This window comes from Lepidochelys olivacea (genome assembly GCF_965140295.1).
Source record: "Lepidochelys olivacea isolate rLepOli2 genome assembly, chromosome: 1".
Lineage (NCBI taxonomy): Eukaryota > Metazoa > Chordata > Testudines > Cheloniidae > Lepidochelys > Lepidochelys olivacea.
Window position 1 is genome coordinate 270,265,276 of NC_140411.1, and position 20,267 is coordinate 270,285,542.

Below are 20,267 nucleotides of genomic sequence, written 5' to 3' on the forward strand. Positions count from 1 at the left end.
ATGGAATCAGTCTGTCTTAAACAGGAGGCATTTATTAAACACAACAACTGCTTACAGACTCAACAAACAGACATCCACATAACTTGAAATCCAGTTTTGTCTCCTTTGTTTACCAGGGACCAGAACCCTGTCTGGAAATCTAAACAGTACTTAGAGACATCAAGTGATTAAATAATACACTTCAAGTAAATATATTATTACAGAGAGATTCCAGGAGAGGCTGCTCGTGGGCTGGCCTTTTCCCCTTCTGGATGTCCTCCGCTGCTGCCTACCACTTTTGAAATTAATTGAGTCCAGACCCAACACTGACTACATATCCTTCTGATATTTCCTCTTTATATGACTTTTGCAGGACATTGATTTCAAAAGATGCCACTCCCTGTAGAGGACTGAGTGGCTCAGTCCTATACAGGGAAAGGTATCTTTTAAAATCAATGTGGATCAACTACACAGTTAAAGAAATGACTATTGAAAATACAATCTGACTTGTTAAAAAAACAAACCAACCACTATTCTTGATTCTCTATCATTAAAAAGTCTTCCTCTTATTTATTTCAAGTCTGTGTCTGTCACTTCAACTGAAATAAGCAGTCACTCCTGTTACCAACATGGCCAGCAGGGTGCATATCACAGTTTGTCTAGCATATGATACCACCAATAATGTCCATTACCATGTATGACTCAGTGACAGAATCATTAGATGTAGTCTTCTTAATGTCACAGAGAAGAAAAAACACAGGGAAAACACTTCTTATTTAGGATTCTGGCCTTCCTTATGCATTACAGGCCTGCCATCTATATTAATGGCAACACTCTCATTAACTCCAGTCATGCATGATCAGGCCCCAAATAGCAACTTTCCATAGCTAGTAGTTGCATTACTCATTAGCACCCCAAAAAGGGTGGAGGTTATACTTTTAAATATAGAGGTGATTTTTTTTTATTCCTGACATTTAGATCAATTTAAAAGGAGGATCAAATTAGCCAGTGACCAAATTAAGAGAGAAACTGTAATTGAAACACTGGAAATGTTTCTTGTTTCATTGGTTTCTGGTTACTCTGACAGATTATGCAGAAGAACCATGTAAATTTCAAAGGTTTTTCCTACCTTCCTAGAACTAATATGCCATAATATAATTCATAGATTCTAAGACCAGAAGGAACCATTATGATCATGTAGTCTGACCTCCTGTATGTCACAGGTCATAGAGCCTCACCTGGTAATTCCTGAATCAAGTGTATAACTTCGGTTTAAACTACAGCATAATATGTAGAGAGCTCGCTGATCTTGATTTAAAGACTTAAAGTGATGGAAAATCCACCCTGTCCCTAGGAAAGTGGTGCCAATGGTTAATCACCCTCACTGTTAGACAAATTTAAATGCACATTTTTATTTTCAGTTTCCAACCATTTAATCTTGTTATGCCTTTTTCTGCTAAAGAGCCATCTACTATTAGTAATCTCTTCACCATGTAGCTACTTATAGCTCATTCAGGAACAAGCTATTTCTTAACCTTCTCTTGGATAAACTAAGTAGATTGAGGCTCTGAAATCTCTCACTATAAGGCATGTTTTCCAGACCTTGAATCACTCTTGTAGCTCTTTTCTGAACCCTTTCTAGTTTTTCAACATTAGTAGAATGGAATAGATCTTTGAAGAGGAAATACACTAGTAGGATATTATTTGCCTGGACTTTTGGGGTGGTGTAGTGGAAGAGGACAGTTGTGGTGTGCTATGTGAAAGTCTATAGAGATACTTTCTGGACCCATTGTTTATGGTGGAGGATGTGGGAATATTCTTGTAGCCCACCAGCCTTGGCTTTTCACAAAATATATATTTTTCTCAAATAATTACCTTTTTAAGTTTCAATTTCTGATGTTCATTCTCAGCACAGGAGGGCTGGAAGAACCAGCGTGGAAAGCTTCTGAACAATCACCTTTTTTAATTACTTGAATCTAACCTGGAAAGTGAGCATGTTGCAACCGTTACGAAATTTTTCAGCCTTTATTCTTTGCACTTTGAACTTGGATAAATTTATTTTAAAACAACTGCTGTCATATTTAGATCACCTTTCAGCATTCCCCTTCCCAGATAAAAACTGCTTTATAAATATCGCTCCATTGATCATAGGTTTTATAATCCTCATGTGTATGGGCTATCAAAATGCCTCTGGGAGGTATCTAGTCCTGTTATCATCCATTCTGATTGTAGAACTTTACCATTTGCCCCTGAGTATTCAATTATCTCTATTTCGGTAACACAACTAGGCTGATAGTGTTTGAATATCTAATTTTCAGTGCAGATTTACATAACACAAGAGGAGGCTTCTCATTTCCATTGCTGATGTCATTTTCTTTAACCCTCAGCTAGACAAGTGCAGTATGCAAGTGTGTGTCTAGACAGGAACTCACTGTCCCATATGCACCAGGCTAATCTCTTGTGTGCTTACCACTTGACAGTGCTGCAGACGGACTGTCACCTCTCTGAGAGGACTGGATCCAGACTTCTGTGTATCATCCAACTGATGGCTGTTGAGGAGACGGAAAGTCCTAATGATTTCTAGTTCACACTTAGCAGAAGGGGAGGTGAAATGCTGGGGTGGGATGAAGGGAATCACTTACAGGTATGTTATGATGAGCACTGTTTTATGTTGTCACTCTGGTGCAGGGATTATCACCAATGTGTGTGTGTTTAAAGCACAAGCAAGCAAATGACTTTCAGGGCAGTGCAGTCTCCAATCCAGCCCTACTCCCTCCTTATGTCAAATAGGCCCCAGCCGTGTTCAGGTGGGTGCCTAAAGTGAGTTGTCTCTGCTTCATGGGCCATTTGACACAAGGGATGTAGGACTAAAGGATGGCTAAGCTGTGGGGCTGGGGCTTTGGGGGGAGGGACAAGGGATAGGGACTGGGAAGCAAGAGGGGGTGACTGGGAAGGGGGCTGGCTGATCTGGATAGGAGAGGGAAATTGCTGGGGCAAAATGGCTGGAGCTAGCGATGGCTGAAGGAAGGAAGGGGGTGGGAAGGATAACTGAGCTGGAGACAGATGGTTGGGAGAGCTATTGGCTGAGAGGGAGGAAGGATAATGGGTGGCAGAGGGGATGTCTGGAAGGGCGAAGGGCAGGAGGGCTAGCGGGGCTGGGCGGGGAGCAGGGGGCTAGCTGAGCTGGAGGGGGAAGGGGAGAAGGGCTAGCTGGGGCAAGGGGAAGAACAGGACTAGCTGGGCTGGAGGGGGGAGAACAGGACTAGCTGGGCGGGGCGGAGCGGGACAGAGGGGAGGCTGGAGGCTGAGGCTGGCCGGGCGCCCCCTCCCCGCCCCCATAGGTTGCTGGCCTGTCCATCTGACTGGGGAGGCCCCTGGGCACGCTCGGGTCTGAGGCGGGCGAGCCCGGGGCTCCCCGGAACGCTCCCGCCAAGAGCTGGCAGTCGGAGCTAGCCGCTCGCCCCCGGCCTGAGGGAGGCTGCTCCTGGGGGCACAGGGAGGCGGGGTGCGCGGCGGGCGCCGCTGGAGGAGATGTGGCTGGGGGCGGTGTCAGCCCCCAGCCCCCTGGAGCGGCAGCCAGTCCCTTCGCGCTGGCTGGCTCCGTGCTCCCTGTGCAGCACGGCGAGGCTACAGGCTGCAGAGCCAGGGGCTGTCAACGGAGGGGAGAGCCAGCGAGGGAGGGGGCCCGGGAGCCACAGGCACAGAGATCGGGATCAATGCAATAAAATGCACCTCCTGCAAGTGCCCCTTGGGAGGAAGCAGCCGCAGGCGGCGGCGGCAGTCGGGAAGTGAAAGGTCCGGAGAGTTCAGCTTGCCATGCCCTGCACGGGAGCAGCAGGAGCCCGGCGGGTCCCCGCGGGGAAGTGAAATGTTCTCAGCGAGGCACGCGGCTCCCCGGGGGCTGGAGGAGCCATCAGCTGTCCCGCGATGTCACTCCCCGGGGGAGACTCGGGGGCTGGAGCCTCCCTCCTGCCCTTAGCACGCCAGTGAGTGGCGAATGAATGACCTGCCGGGAAGGATTTGCTCTGGAGAACCGTCTTCATGTGCAGAAGAGATTCCAGGCTCCTGGTCCTCCTCCTTGATTCATGCACTTTGACCAGGAGTTTGGCCATGGAGAGCTGGGTCTGGCTCATTGTACTTCTGGGCTGCTCTGCTGTAGCTGCAGGTGGGTCTCGATGTATTTTCATTCCTTCTAAACCTTCTCCCCATTGCTTAGCCTCTAGGAAGGAATAAAGCCCGAAGCTGCTGGGAAGCACAGTTTCAGACTATGAAATCGCTTCATATTCCCTATCTTCCTCCTTCTCCAGCAGTAAATATATGTAAACCGATGGTTAAGGGCAGTATTTACCCTTAACGATCAAAGTTTATCTTTGTAGCCCGATTATCATTTTCAGAGCGAACAAAGAAGAGTTTTACTTGCAATGTGTACACCACCGTGTATATCAACAGACACCCTTGGACTTTTCCCGAGCAGGTTTCGGATCCTAGTGATCCTTCGTAGCCTCTCAAGTAAAAGATGTAACATTCGCTTTTTAAAAATGTGACCGTCTCTTTAACAAGCTCATAAGAGAGTGTGAAAAGTCAAGTGGACTGGGAAAGCCAGGGAAGACATCAGGAAGGTGCAGTGAGTTCAAGAAGGAAAGATGACAATGTAGCTTACTGGTTAATGCCATTAAGCAGCGTTTTTAAACTCAGCCCTGCTTCTGCGTAGGGCTACAGGGAACAGGAGCTTCCTGAGCAGGAAAGAGAATAACCAGCTTGGATTATTTTAGCTACAGCTGGAATGACCTGTAAAGGGGAAAAGTGCTTCTTCCATGGTCAAGAACAGTCAGTGTTGCTGAGAAGTGTCCATTCACACCTCAGGTTCTTTTGTTTGGGTTTTTATTGATTCCTCAGAAAGGGGTAGAATGTCCTACGTTCAAGTCACCTTTCTCCCCCTTTTTCACCTTCCTTTCCCGCTAGTTCCTGGACATACTATTGGATGTATTTCCCAAGTCCGTTCTCGTTTTGCCAGAATTTATTTTCAGGAATGCAAATTAAATTCCACATGAGGCAGCTTGTCACACTGCTTCCCATCCAACACTGCAGATGCACACCAGCCGTCTTGTGTCCATCTCCTCAGTCTCAGCTGTAAGGGGAGTTTTCAAGGGCTAAATAGGTACAGACTGGCTAAGCAACGTCTTAAAGGGGACATAGTGACTGTCTGGAATAGTTTGGAGAGGGATATAACTAGGAGGTAATAAGAATGAAAGTGGAAAAAAAAGGAATATTTAAACAGAACACCAAGAGAAGCTTCCTGACACTGAAAGTATAGGAAGCTCCCCAATGTGAGACAGCCAAAATTAGACTGGGCAAAGCACCAAACAGTGCCCTGTAGCTGCCCTGGTAGGTGACGGAGTGGGTGTTCTGATAAGTGTTTTCCAGCTGTAATTTCTGTGTGCTATCCCTTTATCACATCTGACTCAGAGGGAAAAGTCAGACGCGTGCATTCTTTCTGAAGTAACTGCTATTTCAAGTTTATGCACAAGAAAAGCAATCTAAAGATCTCAAATAAGATAAACGTGCCTGGACTTTACTGACCCTTAGAGCTGACACCCCACAGTGCCTACGCTCATGTTGCTCACAGCACCTTTACCTGAAATAAAGATAAGATAGCTTTCATTCACTCCCTTGGGCTGGCTTATTTATTTAGAAGCTCCTTGGTATCAACATCGCACCACTGAGATTGTTCCTTACTGATTGTTCTGAGTCTTACCAGCTAAGATCTACAAGATAATGTAGCTCTAACAATCTCGGTGTCAGTTACTATCCTTGTGGTGTGGAAACCATTACTTCAGTATTGGAAGGGAATGAGGAGAGCAGAATTCACAATGTAGTAAATAAAGTTTTTAGTCATGCTTGTAATGATCTTTGCAGTACTGATGGCAAAACTAGCACACAGATAAACCAAAGCTTTAAACCCCTTTCCCACCCCTGCCAAATGTATTTAGTATAATAACCACTTTGCACTTGTAAGAACCTCAAAACACTTCACAATTAGGCTTTAATATTGTGTTCAAATATTAATATTTAATATTAATATAAACTGTTTATATAATGTTTTCTTGGAGCGTTTTCCAGCTGAGGGCTGATTTTTCTTTTTGAACAAACCTCATTATTAGCTTGTTATAGAAAAATCATATAATCAATTGCAAGGGTGTAAGTGAAATGTTACAAGGCAAGTGTGTCAACTGAAAAAACGCTTAAACAGGAAGCATATGATAGGCCTGGATATTTTACAGGTGAGTCATGGTGTACCTTGTGTGCTCTTGTCCATTATTAAAGATTGCTGTTCAGTGGTATGTACAGTATATAGGGTGTGAAATAGCATAGGGTTAAGCATAACCATTAAGGGGTATGGAGAGGCACCTCTTTCTGGTAATCGAAGAGCTGACGTGAGTTTGTGGCTGACAATGCGAAAATCTTTATGCTCCAATCTGTCAATTTTGCTGCATTCTTGTGGTAAACAGCACTAAGCCAGAAAACTGTCACATCTCACAAATTGCAACACTCTGCATTGATCTTTCTAATTTTTTTTTCATTTGAAAAAAACCTATTATTCAAAGGCTTTGTTTTTTCCCCCAGTGTAAGAGGCAATGGCTTGTGAATTCCAACAGCCTGAACCTGTTCCCATTGACTCCAGTGGGAGAAGGATCCACTCCCAAATGAGGAATGAAAACTATGGGCCTGATTCAAAGCCCCTGGGAGCATAGAAGTTAGGCTTTGATACTAGCAGGTGCTAACCACTTCTGAGTTTCCTCAAATCCCATGGACTTTAATGGGAGTTGTGTGCTCAGCATGTCATGGACAAGCTCAGACCTCTGCAGGAGAGACAGGCCTACCAAAGGACTACAGAAAGTGTTGTATTTACATTAATCCGTTTGTCAATTTAAATATAATGCATTTGCCTCTGAACAGTTACTGTAAGCTCCTTGGGGCAGAACTTCTAGGTGAAATCCTGGCTCCATTGAAATTCCCATTGACTTTAGAAGGGCAACGATTTTAGTCCATGTTTTCCTCTATATACTATACAATACTGAGCACAAAGATAGTACTTGATCAATATGGATATTAATTAAAAATCATATTGAAGTCCTGACTAAGAACTGACTTATTTATTTAGTCACAAAAGTGCTTTCTATTAGAGGTAGTAATTTGAAATGTAATGGTGGAGGGTACTACAGTAAATATTCACCTGTTTGTTTAACAGGTAACTTCACTACAATAATGTAGCTAAAGAATCCAAGAAAGCAGCCAACACATAAATTAAGTCATCCCATGGTAGACCTAACTGATAACGCAATGGTAAAATACTTCCCTACCTCTCAGGAGAGCTGTGTAGATTAGTTTATGTTTGGACAGTGCTTTGAAAAGGATCTCTATAAGGGATAAGTGTTGTTCTGTGAATTTTACAGTTGTGTTTATTCACTGTTATAGGTATAAGTGTATTTTGTAAATTTGAGATGAGACTGTCTTATTTTAGTTATTGCCTGCAGCTGTCCTTTTTAATGCACTTAATTTCTTATCCCTGTAGGGGATTCATTATTTCACAGAGTATTTTGATCATTAAAATCTTTCCAAGATATTTTTAGCCAATGCAGTCTGCCCATTTGTAAGTGCTTTATAAACAATGTTCCACAGCTTTTCTGAGTAATCTGTATAAAAAACCTGCATAGATCCTTGGTATTAGAAATGGGGGGGGGGAGGAATCTATCAGATCGTTAAGTCTACCCCGCTGCTAATGCAGGATAGAACTCCAGTGCAACTACTATATACCAAAGCTGAATAACAATAATAGCCCCCAGATAAAGGGATGTATTGGCTATTAAACCAAAATGACACTTGAACTTAGCAAAAAGATCAAGAAGAAATCATAATCATTAGTGCATAAAGCTTATTGTGTATGTTTGGCCCAGTGATAAAGAACACATTATGCACCTCAGATGTTTTGGCATGCCCATTTTCAAGTCATCAGAGCTGTTTTGTTTATTTTTTTTAAGTTAAATGGCTATGGGTCATAAAATACAATCTAGTTCCTGACTGACTGCCAGCTTCATTAATAGGTGGAAAGTTTATAATAAAAATTACTAAACCATGACTGTAACTTTGCTAAAGGTTTCATACTGAACCCCTGTGGTGATTTTATTTTCTGTGTAGACACTGTAATTGCATGAGTTTTAAATCAACAAGACTTCTAGACAAACCTGAACAAAAACCACATAGACTAAATTGCAGGGCAACTTGCCAGCACCATTTCAACAGTGGAATTTTTTCTTTACACACCATTAGTGACAAACTTCCAAAATATGAACCAGTGTACTGACTAAATCCTGACCTCTTCAGCACCTAGGGAGGGGATGCTTCAGTGTTCCTACTGTGCAAACAACCTCCAGGCTCAGTAGGAATACTGAAGCACCTTGCTTGAATATCCCTCCACAACTCATCTCCCTGTCTCCTACCGAAAACTCAGCTACCTCATCTGCCCAGTAAGCCCTAGCACCACCCAACCTCCACTAGGGTGACCAGATGTCCTGATTTTATAGGGACAGTCCGGATATTTGGGGCTTTGTCTTATATAGGTGCCTATTACCCCCAGCCCTTGTCCCGATTTTTCACATTTGCTGTCTGGTCACGCTAACCTCCATGCTACTTAGTGCTTTCTTCATGGCCTCCTCCCTGTCCTGTGATGGGATGGGTCTCTTTCTGCAGTCTTGAAGAGAGGGGTTGTATGGCCATACACTGAGATACGAATATATCTTTGTGGGTATTCAGACAGGGTCACTGCCCCACTTTAAATCCTCAGGGTTTTCTGGGATAGCTCATGAAGCAGCTTGGTTTCCCCTAACACAGGGCAGCAAGAGAAGGGAATATTCCCTTTGCCCACTGAGGTGGCTGCGATACCAGGGAGTGCTCCATAATGCTTATTGTGGTAACTAAAAAGCTCTCAAGGTTCCCTAGAAACTACCCAATAGGACTTTTTCCTGCATGTGGTTTCCAGGGAACCCTTGAGCGTTCCTTGATCTACCACACTAAGCATTAGGGGGCATCTACTGCCCCTGGGCTTAACGTAGCATCCACTGCAAAGGGAGAGCGAGCGAGGCTGAGGCAAAGGGGCTCTAGTGGAATAGCCGGGGACATATTGGGACCAGGAGGAAGTATGGCTGGGGATGGCCTGTGCTCCAGGTTTTCTCTGGCTTGCAGGGGCCACTGAAACAGGTGTAATCCTGAGGGCACCCCTAGTCTACAGCAGCTCCCTTCAGCTCCTGACTCTGGGCTTCTCTCCTTGTTCTCTGTGTTGGCCAGTGCAGGATTTAGCTCCACTTGTGTTAGGGTTACACAGGGAGCTGTTTCACATGGTAAACTGAATGCAGTTGTCTGAGAGCAATGCCGTTAAAGATAAATTGCTTTAGATTAACACGTACTTTCCTCCACCTAGGACTGAGCAGTGTTGTCGGAGTTGGGTCCCATTGCGAAAAAGCGTGCAACCCTCGAATGGGAAACCTAGCCCATGGACGAAGATTGTGGACAGATACCACATGTGGGCGCAACTCCACTGAGTTTTACTGTTCATACAGTGTGTATGCAGACCTGACATGCAAGCGGCCCAAGTGTGACAAATGTAATGCTGCTCACACCCATCTGGCTCACCCACCCTCTGCAATGGCCGACTCTTCCTTCCGTTTGCCTCGCACATGGTGGCAATCAGCTGAGGATGTGCACAAGGAGAGGATCCAGCTGGATTTGGAAGCTGAGTTTTACTTTACTCACATGATCATGGTGTTTAAGTCAGCAAGGCCAGCAGCCATGGTTCTGGAGCGATCCCAGGATTTTGGGAAAACATGGAAGCCTTACAAGTATTTTGCCACTAACTGTTCAGCAACTTTTGGTCTAGAGGACGATGTGACAAAGAAAGGAGCAATTTGCACTTCAAGATATTCAAGCCCATTTCCTTGCACTGGGGGAGAGGTAAGTTCACTGGCATGTTAAAGGGATACTGTCAAGTAATGTTGGCCCTGAATTCAGGCTCCTTATAATCCTTATAACCTTTACTCCAGAATTTATATTTCTCATCTTAAAATGCCACTGTCAACTTGAAATCTAGTTAATTTCAAGAAATGAGTTAAAAGTAGTTGCAAGTACTACACCTGTCCCTGATCCCCTCTGCCAATCTCTGAGGTTTTACAATCACATTTTCCTACTTTTAAAAATGTTTCTCTCTCCACTGTTGCTTTGTGAAAGACTCACACAAGCAACAGGTGAATTGACTATACTGGAAAAATGTTGAAACTGGCAAACACACAACGATATTGTTAATTTCAGAAAGTAAACAAATGGAATGGAAGGAGAAAACAGAGAAAAATATTTTTTTCCATTCTCTTTCAGTTCTAGTCATTTTAAATGTTACTTGTAATAATAGGTCAAAATTTGGCAGAAATGGGGTTATTTTTCAACTGATGGTGTCCATGTCCCTGTTAGATAACTACCACTGTCACCAACAAATTAAAGTAAAATAAACCAAAAAGAGCCACTGCTAACGTTGACCCTATAATTTTCCTGTAATTCTGTGGAAGAAGGACATACTAGTTAATTAAGAAACCCCACTCCCTCATATATGCTATGTGCATGGACGCTAATATGAAAAAAAGAGGTAAACAAAAGAAAAGTAGAAGGGAAAAATCACATTTGCTAAAAGAAAAATGACAGTATTGAAAAGAGGTTATTTTTATACATTACAAATAACAGAAAATAAAGAACATATGCCCAATGCACTGTTTCGCTTTGTTGTTTACACTGATAATTCAACTAGTTTTCTGAGAGATTCCCTCTAATGAAACCCTAATACAGAAATTAAGATCTGTTGTGTTGCTATCTCTGGGTTTACACTTTCATTAGTGGTGAGATATCCTCAGTGGACTGTTGGTAAAATCTGCTCCCTCTAGTGGTCTTTCAAGAGTTATATGATCAGTTTACAGTGCTTTTCAGATGTGTTTTGTTTGTTAAATCAAATTTTTGATTTTCCTTTGGAATAAAATAGAGAATGGAGTGAGCTATTAACAAAAAGAAAGATCAGTTTTATTCTGTAAGACAGTGTTGATTATTTTCTTTGAAGTAAGGCTCCCCATGCCATCATGCGGGAGATCAGTATACTGTACATCTCCAAGTAAATAAGGCTTGTCTACACTACAAAAGCTTTGTTGGTAAAGCTATGCGAGTAGAGCTCTCTAGTGTAGACACAGCGTATACAATAGAAGGAGTTTCTCTGCTGGCATAATAACACCACTTCCCTGATTACACTAGTTATGCCAACAGAAGCATTCATGTCGGCATAGTTGCAGCTACACTGGGGTTTTTGCCAACATAGCTATGTGAGTTAGCGGTATGATCCCCCCCCCCCCCACTTCTAGCCAATTTACCTGTGCTGGCAAAGCTTTGTGGTGTAGACTGAGCCTCAGTAAATCATCTGTTGATATACAGAATCCTCACAGTTTCCCACCCTCATCCCAGCAGTTTCATGATTCAGTTCATAGACATTTAGGGCCAAATTTCTACTCTTGGATATGTTCATGGAATTCACACTGAATTCAGTGAGAATTTTGCTCTGAGATAGCCATATGTGGTTCTCACTGAATTCAGTGAAAATCACATATAGATATCCCAGTGTAAAATCTGACCTTTAAATGAAAGGATCAGATATGAATAAATTAAGTTGTGATTTAGTTTCCCTCAAATTTTGCATTCAAAGGGAGGATTCTTTGTACAGTTTTTTTACTTTTTGTTTGTTTTCTTCACAGAAGAATATGTTAGCTCCATAGCAGGGCTTTGATAGTATTTGAATTTAAAGGGCCAGAACCTCAGCTGGCATATATCAGTGTTCCTTATGCCTGTTTACCCCAACTGAGGATCCAAGCCACAGTCTGAAAGCAATTGCCTTGCTAAACGGTCATAAGGATTGTCACTGTTAAAAATTAACAATACACGTGAAGAGTCAAACAATATCAGCCAACACTGGAGTTATTCAGAGTCAGCTTTCTCCAGGATTGGGCCCCGGTTTGGTTAAGAAAGGAATAAGGAGTACCTGTCCAAAGGAATACATAAGTCTATTCACTAAAATACATCTTCCTATGTAAAAAGTCAAGGGAGGGCAGCAGCTGTTCTGGTCTGGAGAGAAACTTTTAAGTGCATTCTTTTCATTGAAGGAATGAAAGCCTCTAGGCTCACTGAAGAGGCCGGTGTCCTTAGCACTTACTTTATTAATCCAATTAAGGGTTAAAATAAGGGGACCACAAGGGAAAACTGCTTCCTGCTCCCCCTCCTTTGGTAAAACCAGAGAGAGAGCTTCCCCTCATGCTGGGGTTGGGACTCACTAAACAAGGGAATCTGCAGTAGAAGTAGCAGGAGGTGCCAGGCTGAGGAGTTTCTGAGGCTCTCAGCATCTCCACCAGTTGTGTGCCATCTCCATATGGTTATGTAATGCCACATTACCACGTAATGTTGAGCTCTATGACGATAGCCACACCAGGATTGGTGACCACTCCCTCTCTAGTTTGACCACAGAAGAGTGTGATTTATGTTTTCTCATTCACACGATTCCTGGTGAGCCTTTCTACAAGTGATGCTCAGAGAGAAGAAATTCAGCACTGACTTCAGTGGGTTTGCAAAGAGTGTAAACCAGGGCAGGATTTGGCTCATCTGAGGTTGATTCTGTAGCCACTATGTGTGTATACAGTTCCCACTGAAGTCATCCCAGTAAAGTGTGTCCACATAGAGGTGTGCAAATAGAGGCCGAGTCAGTTTACATGCGTGTCAGTGGAATTTCTGCATGTGCAGCAGCTAGGGGATTGATAGCCCCCTGTGTGGACACAAAATTTGTTTCTGTGTCCGATCTGCGATCCGCAAACATGGTCCATGGATATCTGCAGGTTTGCTGGGCTCTGAATATAAAATTTGGATCCACATCCATCCTCAAATATGGTCCACGGACATCTACGGATATAAAGTGGATACCCGCAAATTTGCAGGGCTCTAAGGATTGAGACCCCTACATGTAGAAATCAGCAAATACCTTAGGTAAGGGAAGGAATTCAGTATTATTCCGTGTATTTCAGGTAGCATGCTACAAAGCAATCCATTCACAGAATGGCCTTATTGTTGCAGTGTCTAATATGTTGGCTTCATTTTATTGTAGTTTGTGATAATTGCAAAGAAAGGAGACCTCCAATTCCAAATTGTCTTATTATTTCATATTTTAAAACAAATGTTGAGTCGAGGGGACTGGAGTCCTAAATCATTTGGGAGTTTATGCATGTGGCACACTTCAGTTCCCTGCATTTAAACACCACTTGTATTTACGTGCAAAGTAATAACAGCAACTCTCTGGCAACCAGATGGCAAGCATGCATGCTTAGCATATATCACATTTAATTTATTACAGCGTGCTACATTCCAGCAATTACTTCTAACTGCCAATAGCAATGTGTATCTCACCTAAAGCAATACCAGAGTTTTGTGTGCTGTTTTGAATTATGCACTGCTGACTCCCACTAATCGTAGCACCTAATTTCAGACATATGGAAACAGTTTCAGTTGAAACGGTAGTTTCAAATATGCAGCCATCTTAAAATATCTAGCTTGAAAGGGTATTATTTAATTGCAGCTAAGTTGGGCCAGTATTCTTTAAAACATCAGTGTAAACTCTGAACTGCTAACAGGTCTCTTTAATATAAGGCAACTACTGTATAGCATGACAGCCAACTGCGCACAAGCCCCTTGGAGCACCACTTGAAAAAGTTTCAGTATCATATATAAAAGTCAAGGTACAAAAACACAGGCTGTGTGCCTGTGTAAAAGCAGTGTGGTCTAAAGGTAAAAAGAAAGGGAATGGAAGTCAAAGTACCTGGGTTCTGTTTGTGACTTTATCACTGACAGATGTGACCTTGGACAAGTTACTTGGGGCCAAATGGTTAAAAGTGGCCTTTGATTCTGGGTGTGGCCACTCATATCCTGAGGCCTGATGTAGAGCAGAGATTGGAACCTGGGTCTTCCAGATGAGTGTGTAACAACTAGGCCATAGGCATTCGGATGTTTTCACTGGCTCAACGCCTAAAATGGAACAACTTCCGCAGGACAGCTTGGGTGCTCCTCCTCAGGCTAAACAAGTGGTTAGGGCACTTCTGTAGGAGGTGCAAGACCAGTGTTCAAGTCACTGCCCCACTTCAGGCAGAGTAAGGATTAGAATGTGGGATCTCCCACATCTGAGATCGGGGCTCTAACCTGTGGGATATTGAATTAGAGGGGGGTGTACCATCATCTCATTTTCAATGAGAAAGGCTTAGGTGTCTAACTCCAGGAGAGGGTTCTTGGCTGTGAATTTCAAGTGGAGTCCCCAGATAGGTGACTCCCAACCTAACTCCCTTTGACAGGTGAAACTTAAGACCCCCCCCCACTTCTTGGCATTTCCTACTGGGTGGCTTAGATGGCTTCCTGCTCAATGTGCTGGCTTTTGTGACTCCCGTTCTTAGGTGCTAACTCTCCAGTTCCCATCATTGTAGAAGGAGCCTACACACCTAATTTAGAGCTGAAGATTTCAATGGGCATCAGGGTGCCTAAAATTGGTCATGCCAATACCAAGCCTAAGTTCTCTTTGTGGATCTAGCCTTGAGTACCTAGAAGAAACAGGGATTTGTGATACTGTGTAAGAAGAGCTTGCCTGAAGGTGGTAAAATCAACAAGCTTTTCAACCCTAGATTCAGAAAACAGAACCAGGTAAGCAGTACGGGGGAGGGGTCAGTGAGAGGCTAGATAGAGAGGAAAATCAGGATCAGGCCTGGCTCAAATGGATTAGCAGATGGGCCCTGCCCTGAGGAGCTTACAATTTAACTGAAGATTCTGTGCACTTCCATGCTACGTAAATAAAGGATTTGTTTTTACTCTATACTTTTTATACAGGTGAAAGCCTATTCCAAGTCAATGTCCTGAGTATATGCCAGCGATGGCTTTAGCAACTCAAACCTTTGCACACTCATTGAACGTTTCTTTTTAAGGAGAATCAAGCAATTAATTGGGAAATACAGATTTTTTTAAAAGACAGGGCTCTATGAATAAAAACTGGGCTAGTAACAGGCCTATCCTGATTCTTATGTCAGAAAACCTCCCTTATTTGCATCTTTACCTTGATGCTGATTCTCAAAAGAGATTTATGACACCACAAGAGGCAAAATGCCAAGTCCATAGGTTCATTTTTAAGGCACAAAGCTCAACATTTATGGAGAAATAAGAGATATTGAATTGGCCCTGGGAGCTGCTTTTCATCTTTTTTCTTTAATAGAGCAGCTTTGTGTTTCCCTTTCTGGCACTGGGACTGGGAGCTGAGCACAGGGATGTTGAAAAAGTAACAGGACTTTACTAAGAAAAGAAGGCTGGGTAATGGATGAAGCTTCATTCTTGTTCCAACCCTGCTGGGTAAGTCTTGGGATCCTCAGATGTTTCTTGACTTTAGCAAAGCTTTTGATACGGTCTCCCACAGTATTCTTGTCAACAAGTTAAAGAAGTATGGGCTGGATGAATGCACTATAAGGTGGGTAGAAAGCTGGCTAGATTGTTGGGCTCAATGGGTAGTGATCAATGGCTCCATGTCTAGTTGGCAGCCGGTGTCAAGTGGAGTGCCCCAGGGGTCGGTCCTGGGGCCGGTTTTGTTCAATATCTTCATCAATGATCTGGAGGATGGTGTGGATTGCACTCTCAGCAAATTTGCGGATGATACTAAACTGGGAGGAGTGGTAGATATGCTGGAGGGGAGGGATAGGATACAGAAGGACCTAGACAAATTGGAGGATTGGGCCAAAAGAAATCTGATGAGGTTCAATAAGGATAAGTTCAGGGTCCTGCACTTAGGATGGAAGAATCCAATGCACCGCTACAGACTAGGGACTGAATGGCTAGGCAGCAGTTCTGCGGAAAAGGACCTAGGGGTGACAGTGGACGAGAAGCTGGATATGAGTCAGCAGTGTGCCCTTGTTGCCAAGAAGGCCAATGGCATTTTGGGATGTATAAGTAGGGGCATAGCGAGCAGATCGAGGGACGTGATCGTTCCCCTCTATTCGACATTGGTGAGGCCTCATCTGGAGTACTGTGTCCAGTTTTGGGCCCCACACTACAAGAAGGATGTGGATAAATTGGAGAGAGTCCAGCGAAGGGCAACAAAAATGATTAGGGGTCTGGAACACATGACTTATGAGGAGAGGCTGAGGGAGCTGGGATTGTTTAGCCTGCAGAAGAGAAGAATGAGGGGGGATTTGATAGCTGCTTTCAACTACCTGAAAGGGGGTTCCAAAGAGGATGGCTCTAGACTGTTCTCAATGGTAGCAGATGACAGAACGAGGAGTAATGGTCTCAAGTTGCAGTGGGGGAGGTTTAGATTGGATATTAGGAAAAACTTTTTCACTAAGAGGGTGGTGAAACACTGGAATGCGTTACCTAGGGAGGTGGTAGAATCTCCTTCCTTAGAGGTTTTTAAGGTCAGGCTTGACAAAGCCCTGGCTGGGATGATTTAACTGGGAATTGGTCCTGCTTCGAGCAGGGGGTTGGACTAGATGACCTTCAGGGGTCCCTTCCAACCCTGATATTCTATGATTCTATGATTCTATGTCTACTTGTCTTCCAGAGAGGAACACAAACACTTCCAGCCCTGTATTGTAATACACCCCAGCCAGGGCCGGCGCTAGGTTTTTTGCTGTCCCAAGCGCCAAAAAAAAAAAAGGCCCAGAGTGCTGCCCCTTGAAAAGTGCCACCCCAAGCACGTGCTTGGTTTGCTGGTGCCTAGAGCTGGTGCCTAGACCCCAACCACTGCAGCCTGTCAGCCTTGCCACCAGTCCCTAATCTCCCTGATTTTGCAGCTTGCTCATTTCATTTCTACAATTGCATCCTCCGCTGATCTCATTCTAAGCCTTGTAATTGTTCTCTTCCTCTGTGTCTCTCCTCCTCTTGCTTACTTTCTATTCTGGCAATTACAAAATCACTGGATCTAATTCTCCACTACTTTGCATCTTGTCAATTTAATTACATCCACTCTGGAGAGACAAGGGTGGGACACTAGGGAACAAGCTGGAGAATAAGAGATGAGACTGGAGAAGGAGAGGGCAAAGTGGAGGTAAAATAAAGCTGATGAACGTTTTTTCATTGAGAAGCAGAGGTAAACGGCTTTCCATCGAAAACTGTCATAGAATTTTCATTTTTGATAATTTTTTTGTTTGTTTTTCATGAAAAACTGAAATTTTTGGTAAAATCTTTTGGAGTTTTTTTTAAACCAAATATTTTAAACAAAAGATGGAAAATTATAATAAAAATGTTTTTTGGAAACCAAATATTTATCAGGTTTAGATTTATTTATTTTTTATTAAGAAACCAAAACACTTCTGCAGGAAATTTCAGAGGAAATGGGGAAACAAATTTTTTAATTTCCCGTGAAAAGAACTGGTATATTTTTATCCAGCTGTAATGTAAAATGTTACTGCTGTTTTGAGTGGAGAATTTTAGTTTGGGAATGTTTTATATTCACTGCCATTTACACCTGTGCACAATGTATATGAAACACCACCAAATCAGAATTCTCTGCTCACACTGGTGGGAGCATTTCACGCCCATTTTGCACAGGTGCAAATGACTCCCAAAGGTGCAAGGCAGCAGAAAGTCAGATCCCTACCCTTGGAGATTCTTCATAGATTCTCCCTCCTCCCCTCCAGCCTCAGCTCTTCCTCTCCAGTTTGCTCCCTGCTCTGTCCAGGTACCAGTCTCCTATTCCTTTTCTCCCCAGAGTGGGTGTAACTGACAAAACAAGGTGCAAGCAATGAAGAATCAGGTCCAGTGCAACTCAAAGAAGTGAGTGCATTGGCTCTTGAAGTTCCGTGAGCACAGCCACTGCTTCACTCCTTAAGAAAGTACAGCATGTGGCCAGTGTAGAAAGTGATGGGGCACAGGCTCTGTCTCCTCCCCATCTCAGTTTGGGTAGCTGACACTGGTCTTGTGCAGTCCTTACACTCATATAACCAAAAAAAGACTTTATTTGTGCTCTGTCCCTATTTGGAGTAATAAATTGGGAAGCTTCTTGCTCACAAACTCCTTTGCAAAGGAGCTGGGCACAGTCTGACCTTGTGTGATTTATTGTAAACTATGTAGTTTACTCCTATTTGCACATGTAGACTGTGATAAACTGAAGTGTTCTGCAATACAGTTACTGTAAAGCAAGGCTACTTTCTAGAAGGCCTGGACATACAAGCTCACACCTGAAAAACCCTGAGCTGAGGGAGAGCAAGGGGGAGAAGATCTCAACCCTAATTCTAATTCCACCCAGTGCAGAGATGATGATCTGCAGACCTTCTATGACAGGAGCCCTGGAAAGGCATCACAGGGTGAGTTCTTGGGTCAGAAAGCATAGTCTAGGCATTTTGACAGAAGTAGTCTGGAGCGGAGGGACTGCAAAGGGTACACTGTTGGTGAAAATAGAAGCACACAATATTATTATTATTTATTTCTATACCACTATAGATGTGCATGGTGACAAATCAAAGAGGAAGTCCTCAAATATAGTGCCCATCTATAAAAAGGGAAATAAGGAAAACCCTGGGAATTACAGACCAGTCAGCTTAACTTCTGTACCCAGAAAGATAATGGAGCAAATAATTAAGCAATCAATTTGCAAACACCTAGAAGATAATAAGGTGATAAATAACAGTTGGCATGGATTTGTCAAGAACAAATCGTGTCAAACCAGCCTGATAGCTTTCGTTGACAGGGTAACAAGCCTTGTAGATAGGGGGGAAGTGGTAGATATGGTATATCTTGACTTTAGTAAGGCTTTTGATACTGTCTCGCATGACCTTATCATAAACAAACTAGGGAAATGCGACCTAGATGGAGCCTACTATAAGGTGGGTGCATAACTGGTTGGAAAATCGTTCCCAGAGAGTAGTTATCAGTGGTTCACAGTCATGCTGGAAGGGCATAACGAGTGGGGTCCTGCAGGGATCGGTTCTGGGTCAGGTTCTGTTCAATATCTTCATCAATGATTTAGATAATGGCATCGAGAGTACACTTATAAAGTTTGCGGACGATACCAGGCTGGGAGGGGTTGCAAGTGCTTTGGAGGATGGCATTAAATTTCAAAATGATCTGGACAAACTGAATATCACAGAGTAAGAGAGGGAGCTGTGCAGTCTTAAAACCCGTGGTCAGGAGGGAGAGAGATGTGGGTCTCCACCCAAGAGTGGTGATAGCTGAGAGCCAGAAGCCTAAATTTGGTGCCCTTGAACCACAAAGGCAAATACAGGTGCAGCTGCCTGGAAACTCTGACAGTCCTCTCTCTCTCACTTCTCTGCTTGCTTTACCCTGGGGTAACTTCATTGGCTCCTGATATGCACCACTGTAAGAGGGAGGAGAATCAGGACCTTGAAGTACAGTCTACTAAGGGCAGGTCTTTACTACCTGCTGGATCGGCAGGTAGTGATCGATCTATCGGGGATCGATTTATCGAGTCTTGTCTAGACGCAATAAATCAATCCCCGAATGCATTCCCCGTTGACTCCGGAACTCCAGCTCGCAAGAGGTGGAAGCGGAGTTGATGGGGGTTGACTTGCCACCATCCTCATGGCCAGGTAAATCGACCTAAGATACACCAACTTCAGCTATGCTATTTGCGTAGCTGAAGTTGCGTATCTTATGTCGACGCCCCCCCCCACCCTGTGTGTGTGTGTGTGTAGACCAGGACTGAGAGAAGAACATTTGGAGCTTAATACAATGTAGATTATGTTAATGTGGTAATGATGAAACAGATTTCCATAACAATGGACAGCAGCCTGAATAATGTTAACATCTTTCTGTCAATTAATTAATGTATGTCTAGCGATCACAGTTTATACAACAGAATACTCCAAAATATACACAAAGGATGCACTGATGCATTATAAATAGGACTGCACAATTAAAAGTTAACCATTCTTAAAATATTAAATTTAGGAACATTAATGTTTGAATAAATGTTGACTGAATCTTCATAGAAATATATTGCATCTCAAGGGGTGGAATCAAACTGACAGTAAATTCAGTTTCTTGTAGAGAGTCATTATTAGGCACTTCATTGTTGTCATGATGCAGCTTGCATTTTGCGGTTTAATTGCTTGCTTGCAACATATTTTCATGGGCTTTGCATAATGTCCGATTGCTCTATTTTGCTTCAGCTTGAAAAACTATCTGCTGAT

At 43.2% G+C, this 20,267-nt stretch overlaps 1 protein-coding gene across 2 annotated transcripts in view; it reads left to right on the forward strand.

Annotated features, from left to right (window-relative positions):
• Positions 1 to 3,385: 3,385 nt before the first annotated feature.
• The window catches only part of NTN4 (netrin 4), a 97,572-nt gene continuing 80,690 nt past the window's right edge, over positions 3,386 to 20,267 (forward strand). Inside the window, exons 1-2 of one of the 2 annotated variants that reach the window (XM_084629444.1) lie at positions 3,386 to 4,144; positions 9,455 to 9,984. In XM_084629444.1, the coding sequence (XP_084485570.1) occupies positions 4,021 to 4,144; positions 9,455 to 9,984 (654 nt within the window). In that variant the 5' untranslated portion in view covers positions 3,386 to 4,020. The remainder of the gene's footprint in view (positions 4,145 to 9,454; positions 9,985 to 20,267) is intronic. The other variant, XM_084629443.1, reaches the window with a different exon arrangement.